The 15,015-nt window shown below is 36.2% G+C and overlaps 1 protein-coding gene across 1 annotated transcript in view; it reads left to right on the top strand.

Annotated features, from left to right (window-relative positions):
* The window catches only part of robo2 (roundabout, axon guidance receptor, homolog 2), a 198,762-nt gene that overhangs the window by 159,823 nt on the left and 23,924 nt on the right, over positions 1–15,015 (top strand). The window contains 3 exon segments of the mRNA XM_079610332.1: positions 1,609–1,651; positions 12,089–12,216; positions 13,693–13,968. Of these exon segments, the coding sequence (XP_079466458.1) occupies positions 1,609–1,651; positions 12,089–12,216; positions 13,693–13,968 (447 nt within the window).

Below are 15,015 nucleotides of genomic sequence, written 5' to 3'. Positions count from 1 at the left end.
AAGACAAATATCCCAAAATCTCAAAATTGACCATTGACCAGTCTCGCCTTAAAGGACAAGTTCGGTATTTTACACTTAAAGCCCTATTTACAGATCGTATCTGATGAAATAGAACGGTTAAGTTTAAACTTTGGACACATGCTGCTGTCCCGAGAATTTTGGGTTTATTTCGCTTCCCCCCACCCCCACACAATGGTTGTCTATGTGCACTGGCAGATTCCTTCCTAAAACACATTAAACTTTCGTTTACAAAGACGTGAAACTCACCGAGTGGTCAGGGGTGTTCACTGATACGGTCCCAAAAAAAAAACGCTGAAAAAGATGCTTTCCAACAGGTTTTATCGTAGTGTTTGTCCACCTCCATTGATTGTATTGAATGTGCTGTGTGAGGTACGATATTCCTCCGCCGCTTCTTCTTCTGCTTCTTCTGTGTATTAAATGAAATGCCAGCGGTTTGCTTGCAATCGGCAAAGGTGCATTATCGCCACCAACTGGTGTCTATTATTCAAGCTCTCAACGGAAGATCTGGGTGTGACGCGTTTGGCAAAATAGGTCCACAAACGCTAAATAAAACTAAAATTCTCGGGACAGCAGCATGTGTCCAAATTTTAATCTTTACCGTTCTATTTCATCAGATACGATCTGTAAACAGGGCTTTAAGTGTAAAATACCGAACTTGTTCTTTAAGGAGTCAAATACATGATTGACAACTGTTCTCTGCTCCAGACAGCAACATAGTGTCGGCCCAGATCGGCCCACATCTGGTACACATGGATTTCACACGGCCCAGTTGTGGGCCGGATCTGGGCCGACAATATGTTGCTGTCCGGGGCTGCTGTGTGAATGTGGCCTCAGTTTTCTCTGACCAGGAGTCACTCTGGATTAGTTAATGTGATATTTGTTAAGTGTGCATGCTTAGACGGAAAAGGGAAAATTAAAATGCGTATTAATTTACTCGCCCTTTTGTCATTCTAAAAGAACATATTTTTCAAAAATGCTTCAGTGCCATACAGTGGGATTCGAAATTGCTTTACACCCTATTGACATTCAGTGAATGGGCAAAAACATTCTTTAAAATATGTTCTGGAACCGAGAAGTTCCCGGTTTGATTCCTGCAAGGAGCGAGTCATGGGCTATTGCTGTGCACTTGAGCAAAAAGTGTTTACTAAACAACTACACCTGATTTAGTCTCCTTTTCATCAGTCATCCATCCATTCTGTATTTCTTTTTGCACACTTTTTTTTCAGTTGCTTTCTTTTGGCAAGAATATGAAGACAAAACTTTGGGGAAAAATTATGGAGATAAAGTGTCAGAGATGCTTCAAAAATTCATTGTGCATGTTCATAATGTGTGCTCTGAGCAATGCAGTCACTTGTGTAAGATCACGAAGACATGTATACACACAAATGCATACACAGACGTTTTATTTCTTAATCAGTTCCCGCTGTTTAGCGTGTCAGTGTGGAATCATGTTTAAAAATCATTATTTAGAACGAGAATGAGAATCATAAGAGATTGAATTATTGCTATGAGTTGGTAATGATGTTACGATGACTCAGTCTCTCTCTCGCTCTCTCTCTCTGTTTTCTACCCTCTTTCTGACCCCAGTGACGTTCCAGCGTGTTGATGGAGGCTTGATGAGCAACGGGAGGTAAGATTCCTGTCATCCGCTCTCTCGTTTCCCCTTGTTTTTCCTCGGCATGCCACAAAACAGCACTGGTTATTATCTTTGTGCCAATCACCTGCCTTTAACCTTCAAAGACCAGCCCCTCAATTCCAAACCTCATTCATATTCTGTCCATCATCCACTGGAAGGTCATCAAAACCATTATCCTCTACAAGGCAGTCGTCTTCCAACCCGTACTCAGCTTTTAAGGGTTCGCGCCATCCCTGCGCTGTTAGAAATTCATCTTGAGAGACGCTGCCGAGGAGACCACCGGAAGGATGTTTCCGTGAGAGTGGCACACAACCGCTTCTCATGGGTCAAGGGCTTGATTAACCTTCTAAAAGTCACAGCAGAGTCCATCCATGCGGAACAAATCTTTGCATAACCGTTAATGCAGTTCGTTCACATTTAAATAAACAATTCAACCAGATGTATTCTTAATACTCGCCACTATGAGGGTATCCAACTGGGGGTCCATGCATCAATAATGAAGACAATATTATGTATTTTAGCATATTTGTTTATAATATATAATATTTGATGTAAAAATAATATATTATAAATTCTAATAATATTCTAAAAATACATTTTAATGTAGTACATTATATATATATATATAATTCATGTAAAGTGGAATAGTGTAATGTATTATAAACATTTAGATTAACAATTGAACTCTAGATTTTGTTTATAAAACATATTATAATTTATTAAATAAAAATACATAATAAACCTGTAATATGCATTACATTTTTGAGACTTAAAAAAAACTTAATAAATGATAATTTGACAATACAATAATTTAATTGTACAAAAAAATATGTATTTATTATTATATTTTGTGTATATATTAAATCGTAAATAAACATTATATATATATATATATATATATATATATATATATATATGCAATAATAATAATAAACATGTGTGTGTGTATATATATATATATATATATATATATATAAATTGAAATATACATAATTTAATGTAAAGTATAATATAATTTAATATATACATTGATATAAACAACTAGATTTTGTTTATAAAATATATTACAATTTATTACATAAAATACATAATAAACCTTTAATCTTAACTTTTTTATTTTTTATAAATAATTAATGAACTATACAATTATTGAATTGTACAATAAACTGATTAATTTTACATATATTTATTATTATTACATTTTGTTTATATATTAAATTATAAATAAACATAATAATTATATTAGGCATTGTTAACTCATTTAAAATCATTTAAAATCAACAGTAAGCTATTCAAAATATAAACGTAAGAGCTATACATTAATTAAAAGTGTATTGAATTGCTTATTGTTGATATTAAATTAAAATGTAAGTAATTGTACAATGTCTAATATTATAATGTAATAACATTTAATTAAACATTTATATAAGACAGTCATATAAGAACTTTTTTTAGACAGATCACTGTCTAAACCCGTACCAAGCCTGCGCTTATGCATCAAGCTCGCTCTGTTATCATCATGTGACTGATGGATGAAAGTATGAGCTCTGCTTGTATGTGTACCCTACATTCTGTCAAACACACACCACACACACACACACACTTACTGTACGTACACACACAAATCTCCGCACATCTCCCTTCACGGGCGGATAGCCGCTCATAAATCTCACCCCCCAAAAAGAATTAGCAGGAACAATTTAAGCAGAGAGGGGTTTTATTTTATCATTTGTCAGCCCCCCCTCCGCCCCCGCTGCCTGTACGGACCCCCGCAGTGATAAATTTGCCTGTCACCTCAGCTGGGCGGCTGGAATATGAGCATGTGTAATAATGTAAAAATAATTACCCCAGGGAGAGGCTAGACTAACCCTTCCGGAATCTTCCGGCGGGCTTCGGGCGGAAAGTAGAGTGAGGGTTCGTTTGAATGACACCGGTTACCAGTCGGACGGGAGTGGAAGGGTCTGTCTCTTCTGCGTCCGGGTGTCTTTCATCAAACCCGACAGGCCAAAACCACTCCGAATCTGAGCTTTCGGATCTCTTTTTGTATTAATTCCACACACCCACACATTGTCTCTCCTGCGCTATCTGCAGATGGAAGGTGTTTTAGAAGCTGAAATTAAAGCCCGAGCGAGTGTCACATGATTCCCCTGCAGAAGTTCTGCTGATTGATTCGAAGATTCCTTTCCAGATCCCTCGAGTCTCGTATCTAATCAAAAAGGACGTCCAATTGTATTTTTTTTAATAGTGATACCTTGTCTTTAGCTATACAGCACCCTAGAGATCAGAGATGAGCACTTACCTCTGTAGATCTCAATTAAGACAGTCATTCTTGGTAGGTCTGTGTATATGATACGTTATAAAGCCATTGGCAATGCCTTATTCTCATTTTAACCTGTTATATATAAGTTATCGTACGTATTCATAATAATTCTAAGCTGTTTTGTAAGGCATTATTGGTGCATTAACGTGTCTCGCATCTTAGCTGTTACTGTATTTATATTTTATAGTATGGATTGATTGACCAACCAGCATCCAGGACTAAGAATATAATGCATTATATATACCGGCTTTCATAGCGAGTGTTACCAAAAGTGTGTTTATGCTGTGAAGGTGCTCTACATGCATCAGGACACTTGATGTGCCTTCTTCTGTCAGATCGGGATGAATCCCCATGACTAAAGTTCCCGGAGAGATGACGGAGAATGTGTTCATTTGTTACAGTCTTTGTTTATTGCATTAATTAGGCGGTGGCAAATGAAGCCGCGTCTGTTTCTGCGGCTCCTCATTGGCTGCCGCCAAATTGCTTGTACTGAACAATTACGCTTAATCGATCACAGAATAAATGATTCATGGAAGATGAATAGGCGGGCATATTGGTCAGGCCTTGAACTGATGGAAACTGATAATGACAGTTTTTTTATGCTTTCTTTTTCCTACAAATATGTATTTTTCTTCCCTTTTTCCTGTTTATTTATTTCTTAGCACATTTTCTTTTTTTGTTGCTCCCACTATACTGTATATAGACACACACACACACACACACACACAGTGCTGTACTCGTAATCAGACTACAGTTACTTGCTATTGATTTCATATTATTCACACAATGGCAGTACATCATTCAGATTTGATAGATTTTTTACTCTTAATTTTACTTTCTTAAAAGCATATAGCTTATAAACACAGAAAGTCTTCTAGTTCGGTGAACTTGCGCACACACAGGCCAGCGTGTTGTCATGTGGCTATAATTACGTGGAAAATTGAGAGGCCGCATTTGATCACAGAAATAATTTCACTCATTTTCTTAACATTGCAACATCTAGTGCGCATCTAATCAATACTGATGAACACATTCATTTTTATTTGAATTATCACTCACCGAGAGACATTTAACCATGTATTGCTATGGATTTGGAAGGCTTTTTGTCTTTTAAACACATTTTTATTATATTTTTTATCATTTTAAAATTGATTTTAATTAAAAAAATCTTTATGATTCATTTAACTATTAGCTTTTCATTAAACTCACAAGGCCCATGCAGTTCCTTCACGAACCGCAGGCTGGAAAACCCTGACCTAATGTAATATTTAATGCACAACATGTTATAACAAAAAATGGAATATATTATCTTTCTTTTATCAATATGGATTAAGATTATGAAATCTATGTGATAAACAAGTTTGCTCCAAAGTAATCTAAAAGTTGTCAGATTGTTACCTAAAATGTGTAATGTAATGTATATTTGAAAATAATAATGTATGTATTTGAATATAATTAATAAATTCTAATGCCATTGTATATACATGTACATTATATAATAAAATAGCTTATTCATTATATAATATTATTTATTTTTAAATAGCTTATTGTTATATTAAAATAAAATATTCATTACATTATTTAAATAAGTTAATATAATACATAATTGTATAATATAATGTATACATTTAAATAAACTGCACTTAAATTTAACTCAAGCCTTTGGGTTTATACGCACTTTTGCTATTTTGAAGGATCACTGCAATAAATGGTATGTATTATTACCCATGATCCCCCAGTTTTATCAAACTTTTCTTTCTTAGTTGTGTTCTTTCTTTTTCAAAAGCTCCTTCCTTCCTTCCCATCATTTCTTTCAGATCTATATGTGCATGTTTGTGTGTGTGCTCAAAGCAAGCGACAGCATCCTCCAGCTAATGTAAATCTGAGAGGCAAATGCATGTTCCAGCATGCCTTAAGCATAATTTAATGTGCAGGCTTTTAGTTCAGTCTCTCTCTCTCTTTCTGCTGCTGTATTGGAGGGCGTGTGGGCCTGTAAAGCCCGTCTGATTTATGAAGTAGGATTGGGATTAATATTGCTCACTCGGCTTGTTTACGGCGATCCTCGCAGACGCGCTGCGAGGTTGTATTTCACAGTTGCGCGCGTGTCTAGGAGCGTGGCAGGGAAAAATGGAGCCAAATCAAATCTCTTTGGTCTCAAGGCCACAGTGCGCTCTTGCTGTCGTAAGAGAGGGATTCAGGGCTGGGATGAGGGCCCTGGCCCCGCTCCCGGTGATTTGCGGGGCAGAAATATGCCCGCTAAAACGATATTTCTCAATCTAATCATCTCGCACGGGAAAAGATGAATGCAAGGACGGAGCCGCCGTTACCACAGTCAACATCATCATCACCCACACTTACAAATGATCCCTGGGAGAGTATGCATGCGTGTGTGCTTGTTTACGAGAGAAATCAAAGTCAAACTCATGAAACGTCCATTTTTCCGGCTCGCTCAATTGACCAACTCTTCGATTTGAAGGAAACTGCATTCACTACACATTTAGCTTACACCGTGAAGGGCCGTTCACACCAAGAACGATAACTATAGAGATAACTATAACGATAACTATATTAGCGTCCACACTTACGAACGATTACGCTCTGTTTTATATAGAGGTTTTGTCCTCTGCCGCTTTAAATGCTCAGGCTCGTTACATCAGGATGGATTCTGATTGGCTGGGAATTTTTTTATTGTTTACAAAAAACGTGATTCCAATGATATAATTTCTCTGTGCCAGTGTGCTATCGTTAGTTGTGGTGTGAACTCTCTGCTATTCTTTTACATTTAGAACGATTTTTTGGTGTGAACAGACCTTTTACACTTTACAATAATCTTGAATAATTTAAGTCTTCGTTATTGTTCATTTGTATACACACTGATGCAGTTTTAAAGTCCCCCTGTAGTCAATCATTTTAACCCTTAAAACTCATCTTTGGTCACCGAAATCACATATTAAAAAATGTTTCCTTGAAAACGAATTTCTTCATGCTTTAAAATACGCGGTTATATGGATTTGCAAATTAGCCTTAAAATATCTTAAATCTAACTTTACACCCTTGCCTCATTTAGTATACGCAGTTCTATAAATATGCAAATTAGTCCTGCCTCCACTCATTCACTCCAGCTCAGAGATCCACTCGTTGACGATCACACGTTGACGTTATTGGTTACAAGGTACGTGACGTCAGAAACACAAGCGATTTCTAACCATGGTTTTTGAGACCGTCTTTGGTTCACTGCAGTATTAAGGAGAAAATACTTGGCAATGGTGTTGACTTATGAATTTGCACATGGTTTGTCTTAAATCATATTAAAAACACCACATAGACATAAACGGAACAAAATTATAAATGCAACACATTTGTTTTTGCCCCATTTATTGCCTTTTATTGTGGACAGCCTAAGGCACACCTGTGCAATAATCATGCTGCTAATCAGCATCTTGATAGTCCACACCTGTGAGGTGGATGGATCATCTCGGCAAAGGAGAAGTGCTCACTGACACAGATTTAGACAAATTTTTGTGAACAATATTTGAGAGAAATAGGCCTTTTGTGTACATAGAAAAAGTCTTAGATCTTTGAGATCAGCTCATGAAAAATGGGGGCAAAAACAAAAGTGCTGCGTTTATAATTTTGTTCAGTGTATAAACAACATTAAAAGCTGAATGTTCTTCACAGAGGGACTTTAACTTAACAATATGTATATAATAATAATAAATGATCGACTATTATGAAAAACTATTTTTCAGAAATCGTTTAAAATTCCCAACACTTCAGCTAAAGTTACAGAACCTGTAGGGTTATATGACTTCCGACGAATACAATGTAAACAACGTATGAATAAGTTAAGCAATTTCCATTTTAAGTTAGTCTCATGTAATTTAAGTTGTAATGACTTAAACATCCAAGTTGATTGCACTTAAACATTTTCTTTTTTTAAGAATTTTCGTAAAAAACAATTTTTACGGTGTAAAAAATTACGTAAAAATAATTAAATAAAAGTAAATAGGAAAATGCAGTTGTACATAGTCACAATTATGATACATAAAGTCATAACTATTTATTTTGTCTTACTGTGGAGCAGAAAAAGGCTTCCTTAATATGATATATTGATGAAACATGAAAGAAACCCATTTTTCCTTTCAGGAAAAGAAAGGAACACGCACATTTATTTTAAACAGAAACATTTGATTAAAAAGTAAATTGTTAAAACACTTTAGATTTCGATCTAGATTTGGAAGTAACACTTAAAGATCGCCTGAGGGCCAAGCAAAACAAAAACAGCAACGGTCGAGAGGACCTGATGATCAGCGGGCAGGAAAGAGCATTTCGGAGGAGGTGAGGAGGGCACAGGATTGTTTTTCAGATAGAAAAAAAAATAAAGCAGAGGCGGAGGGGGAAGGTTTGAGAAGTCCTCAACGCATTACCCTATAAGAAGTCAACGTGTCTGAAGAGGAACCATCAGTTTGAATGACTCGTTCCCCCTGAGGGCCTGTTTTGGCATTCAGCTGCCACATCAGGGGGCGCTTAGTCTGTCAGGACCCCCTCCTCCTCAGCCCGAGACCCTCCATTCGGGCTCCGCTGGCTCTTATTAAAACCTGTGGCTTAGAGAGCGACAGGCTGCTACACTGCCATTACCGGTATATTGCCCCCGGCTTCAAAAAGCACACACTGTTCCCCGGACCCGGGGGGAGACAAGCCACCTCAGGGCAAATGTACATCCACTGAGGAGACGAGACACGAGAGAGAGAGAGAGAGAGAGAGAGAGAGAGAGAGAGAGAGAGAGAGAGAGAGAGAGAGAGAGAGAGTCACGCTGGAATAGAGACAGAAAAGACACAAAGACGACTGGCGCACATCTACAGTACGCACTACAGTGAGTCACTGCATGTACACAGGCTGTACACTGCAGGTCAAACGAGGGCAAATAAATAGAAGATATCACAACACTCATCATGGCAGCAACTGTCAGAAATGAAGCCTCAACTTTTTTAAAGTTCATTTTTTTTACAACTACGGGTGAACAGAAATAGAGCCGTATCAAGACAACAATTGTGTATGTGAAGTGTATAAGCTGGACCACTCGCCACTCTTTTTTATTTATTATTTAGCCATGAGAAGGAATCATGGACTTTGTTTGGATATTTATAATAATAATAATAATTGTGTATTTATTTGTTTGTTTGTTCTTTGGCACAATTATACAATACAATAATGTAATTTGGAACAACAATATAATGTAGTTAGGTTAGTTAGTTAGTTAGTTAGTTAGTTAGTTAGTTAGTTAGTTAGTTAGTTAGTTGGTTAGTTGGTTAGTTAGTTAGTTAGTTAGTTAGTTAGTTAGTTAGTTAGTTAGTTAGTTAGTTAGTCAGTCAGTCAGTCAGTCAGTCAGTCAGTCAGTCAGTCAGTCAGTCAGTCAGTCAGTCAGTCGGTCGGTCGGTCGGTCGGTTATTAGTTACAGAATTATAATTAATATTAAATTTGGAAACACTTTTTAAATACTTTATACTACTACTAATATTTACAATACTTTAATTGCACAATAATACATTTTTACAATAGTTATTTATGTATTTATTTATTTATTAGTACTACTACTAAAATAATAATAACTATTATTATTATATTTTTGGAACAACATGCATGTGTGTAAATGACAGTCATTTTCTTTCTTTCTTTCTTTCTTTCTTTCTTTCTTTCTTTCTTTCTTTCTTTCTTTCTTTCTTTCTTTTTTCTTTCTTTCTTTCTTTCTTTCTTTCTTTCCTTGCATAAAATACATTTGGGTGGGGAAATGACAGAATTAAAATTAAATTTAGAAACACTTTTTAAATACTATATACTACTAATATTTTTTATTTATTTACTGGCACAGTAATACATTTATACAATAGAATACTGCAATTTTGAACAACAATATAATATTCATTATTATTTATTTATTTATTAAATACAAATACAAATAATTATTATATTTTTGGAACAACATGCATGCGGGTAAATGCTAAAAAAAAAAAAAAAAAAAAGCTGTTGGGCGTTACCAAGATGGCCGCTAATTGGACTGACTGGTTTGTTAAAAATGTATTTTGGTGTGTGCTCGTGTCTTTTAAAATCTCTCATTCGCACCAGCATTGCTCTGTCTCTGTGACCATGACCACAAATTGCTCCTCTAACAGTGATGAAAGGCGAAAATACATAGATGCGGGCCGAAAAAATGAGGAAGTCCTTGAGCGCTTCATTCGTCCACCTCTCCACTCATTCTCCGTTCCTCTATTGTTACATTCCCAGCCTTGGCGCAACCGATGGCTCTTTATTTCCATCTATGCTCATTCTGAAGAGAGGAAAAAAAACAGCCATTTTTATTGTGGCTTAAGCAGCATAAGCGAAGAGATGGGGGTTAAAAACACCACCGGGAGGCTGAAACGCAAGCTCTCCTCAGCATCTGTTGCCCATGGCAACAAGCATCCGAGAGGTGATTGCACAGTAAAGTGGTCGTAATGGCCCACAGCACTCACCCGTGACAGCTTAAAGTCTTAATGATGCCTTTACACCACACACACCCTTGGGAAGGCGCACAACACCTGTTAAATGAAACCTCCAATGTGAGCCGATTGTCAGATGTGGAGGAGTGTGTTGTAAAACACAGGAGTTTGGTGCGCTAAAGATGGTGTATTATAGTGAGGGGCGATCTGTTAAATGAGGGTGTGTGTCTGTTGGCGCGCACTGAAGGGTGTTTCTTATGCATCTACAATCAAAATGTCTTCTAAAGCTTTCTGTGCGTTTCCAGGTTTCAATGAAAAATTAAATATTGAGTTGACCCCACTATGACACTAGTCTTGCAAATAAAAATAGATTGAAAACATTTAGAAAATGTGGTGGCACTCAATAAAATCCTGGAAAAATTTGCATTTTCTATTGAAAAGAGATGACATACCATTTGTTTGTGTTGTGTCTTCATTTTGACTCCCTGCAGATGTTTGTCATGCGTTTAATTCATTATTTCTCCTCAGCATCTGTTGCAGTGTTTGGGAAAATTACTTTTGAAAGTAATGCGTTACAATATTGCGCTACTCAAATGTAATCACATGTCAGCAGCCGCAGGCCGAGTGCCATACTAAAGGCACTCATTACTAAATATTTTAATAACTTCATATCCGCGCCCTGGCAACCACTTCGGGCCCCCTAGCAACCATAAAACAACATTTACAAGCCATATTTCAGCTCCAGAAAATTGTAGAAACATGGAGTTCGCTTTTTTTGACTCGTTCTGTTTATGAGATGATATTCAAAGACTAGTTGACAGTCTAAGCATGCCCTAGCAACCGTATAAAGTACCCTAGCAACCATACAAAGCCGCAGGCCGAGTGCTGTACTAAAGGCACTCGTTACTAAAGATTTTAAGAACTCTATAAAAACTCCATAGTAACCATCTGTGACAACTACCAACCACTAAGTAACATCATTGCAAATACCAAAAGTACCTTAGCAACCACCCTGAACACCCTAGAAACCGCCTAGAAAATGCCCTAGCAACCACCCAGAACACCTTAGCAACTGCCTAGCAACCACCCAGAATACCTTAGCCAGACATTGATTAATAAAGTGAGATTAAATGCATAACGTATATTTGTGTTATTTAACACAAATACTGAATCTGTTTATGTGCAAGTGAGATGAGTAAATGCATGTTCATATGCTATCAGTCGATACATATTATAAAAAAGTAACTCTGGTATTATATTGTAAATGTAAAAGTAATGCGTTACTTTAGTTACTTGAAAAAAGTAATCTGATTACATAAAATGCGAGTTATGTAATCAGATTACTTTTTTTCAAGTAACTAGTAAAGTAACGCATTACTTTTAAATGTATACATATATACATATTCCATGAGCGGTTGTGTAGCTTATGAATAAAACTGTGAAATTCTTCTTTTCAGTCAAAACCACTATTATTAAATGATCCTGTCTTTGTAACTCATTTGTGATTATTGGATATGTTTAGTTTTTTTGTAATATTGATTCAGACTGACAAAGTTGTGGAAATTCATTGCTCAGATGGTGTGGAAACTGGATATGGAGAATGAAGTGTCACATGCATGGTTTGTGTTCCCGCAGTCGTCCTGGTCTGCTGAACGCCAGTGATTCGGGGTACCCGTGGCTCGCCGACTCCTGGCCGACCACCAGTCTGCCGGTTAACAGCGGTTCTGGGGGACCCAATGACCTCAACAACTTCGGCCGTGGAGGTAAATCTACTCTCAGACACAATGCTGCATTGGCTTGAAATTCAGGACGTCTTCAATTGATCCGAAACGTGGGTAGTCGAAAGTTTCAAATGTTAAAAGCAAGCCCTCTCCATCAACTGGAAGAACATGTCATGTTTCTGGACAGTGATTCATTCAGGGTGTTCCCGGTGTTGTCCTGATGTACACCTGTATGCATATTGCATGGGCCGTGTTTGGACACACACATTTATTCATCGCGTGCTGGAGACAGAGCTATATGGCCACCCGCATCTGCTGTCACGCTGAAACTAATGTGTGTCGCTCTGACCCACTGTCACACAGAGAGGAGAGAGGGGTGGGGGGGTGAGGGAAAGATGGTGGTCGAGCAGTGAGTCGTGAAGGACAGCCACAGATGCAGCTGCTGTATATCATTTTCCCTTCAGTACACACACATGCAGAGTTACGCCATTATTTCATCCGGAAGTGCAAAGGAGAAATGCTAAAAGATAGTAGCAGCAGTGAGTCAAAGGGGGAGAACTGAAAATGAATTTAAGGCCGGTTCACACCAAATAGTCAACAAAAAAGTATAGCATATTCAATAATCTTATTGTTATTATATGTTTGTTTATTCTATATATTGTATATATTTTGTTATATTTAGTTATTTTATGTTGTATTTTGTCTGAGTCAGTGTAAATTATTATTATTAGTGTTATTAGTATTATTATAATATACATATTTTAGTTTATATAATTTAAGTTATATGTTATAATAATTATATATATATATATATATATATATATATATATATATATATATATATATATATAATGGAGAATACTCAACTGGCAATGTAATTTTTAAATATTATTATCATAATATCATACAAATTATATAGCTTAAAATATGTATATAATACTAATAATAATTGTACACTGACTCCGATAACAACATTTCACAATTCCATACTTATTATTCCGAGTATTCAGTATAAAAATAATAATATTATTAGAGTACATTAATAATTTGCAATGATTCTTCTTCTTATCTTACATTTATTGTAATCATTAATCATCATATTGTAATCATCATTTTAATAATAATAATAATAATTATATTATTTTTATTTGTATAATTAACTGTATTATTATTTTTTACACTGACTCAAATACCAAAATGTAATAATTCTGTAATAAAATGTAATAATAAATGTAATAATTGTAATAATTATTTGAGCATTATGTATGTGTATGAATGTGTGTGACACTATTTGGGGAGTATTCAAAATGAAAATATTGACCTAGAATCTGAAATAAATAATATAATATTCAAAATCAAATAAACGTACTATTTTCGTGGGAATGAGTTTGTAGAAATGCCTTGAGATATTTTGATTTGATTCCTTTCAAAAGAGACATCAGTTCTGCGCTTCTCTCAAGACTTTACCCTCACAGTCTCGTTAATCTCTCCTTCCCTCCATCTCGCCGTGCCTCTCAGACGGGATGCCCAGTTCCCAGGCCGATAAGACGGGCACCATGCTTTCAGACGGAGCCATTTACAGCAGCATTGACTTCACCACCAAAGGGGGATTCGGCAGCCCAAGCCCCGCCTCCCAGGCCACGCCATACGCCACAACCCAGATCCTCCATTCCAACAGCATTCATGAGCTGGCCGTCGATCTGCCCGAAGCCCAGTGGAAGACCTCCCTACAGGCCAAGCAAGAAATGGCCAGCCTGGGCTACTCACTGCCAGACAAGAACTCCTGCAACAACAGTGAGTCGGGCTGAAGGGCCAGGGGTCTGTGTGTGTGTTTGTGTGATACTTCATGTGAGCTTGTTTTTTACGTCCAAAGTCTTTTGAAACACAGCCAATTGCTCTATTTCTGGATATTGCCTGAGGTTTGTATCAGTGTTAATTTGACCAACATTGCATTAATGTTGCATTTTTTTGACATTCAGGAACAATAGGAATGCGTATCATTGGCCCATAACAAAATCCATGACCCTTGAATGTGTTTCCGAACCAACCGGACTGCATTTTGTATTTGAATTGTCTTTGGGCTAAAAGAATGTAACATCATTATCCAAGATTTATTCTATTTTTGAAAAGCTTTTAGACAAATGCGCTCTGCATTTTTTTGTTAATCCATATTAATGAACTCATTCTCCGCAGTCGAACAGAATGATAAACTGTAGCCGTTCTTTAAACGCAATTAAAAACCATTTGCGCTTTCATTTGGACTTGGAAAAAAAAAACTTACGACTAAAAAATTACTGTAAATCACAGGTATAAATGATTCCATGAACTGGTTAACCTGCCAACAAATAGAATTAATTCCAGGAAAATTAGCACTAATGTATGTTGTTAACATCCGAGAGAGATTTTAAAGCAATTAGGCTCTGTTCCAAAATCAAGTGAGCTGCCATGCTGCCTGATACCTGTGTAGGGAGCATCTGAACTGATGCTGAAGATGGATAATGATATTATACACAAACCTTTATATTAGATGTGATTAATTGCTATTAATCGATTTAACAGCACTATATATTATATTATATTATATAATTACAAGTAATTTAGAATTATGAGGTAAAATTATATATATATATATATATATATATATATATATATATATATATATATATATATATATATATATGTATATATATATGTATATTTTAATGATCTTATATATTTCAAATCAGCACTTTCTCACTTTATTCTTCGTCTTGTTTACTTTTTTCACTGAGCTCATTATAGTAAATTCTCAGATTGCTTTATCATGCAAGGATGGATGCAATATTTCCTGAATGTAGCCAA

This window comes from Phoxinus phoxinus, assembly GCF_949152265.1.
Source record: "Phoxinus phoxinus genome assembly, chromosome: 4".
NCBI lineage: Eukaryota > Metazoa > Chordata > Actinopteri > Cypriniformes > Leuciscidae > Phoxinus > Phoxinus phoxinus.
This window is presented reverse-complemented; position numbering and strand designations above follow the sequence as displayed.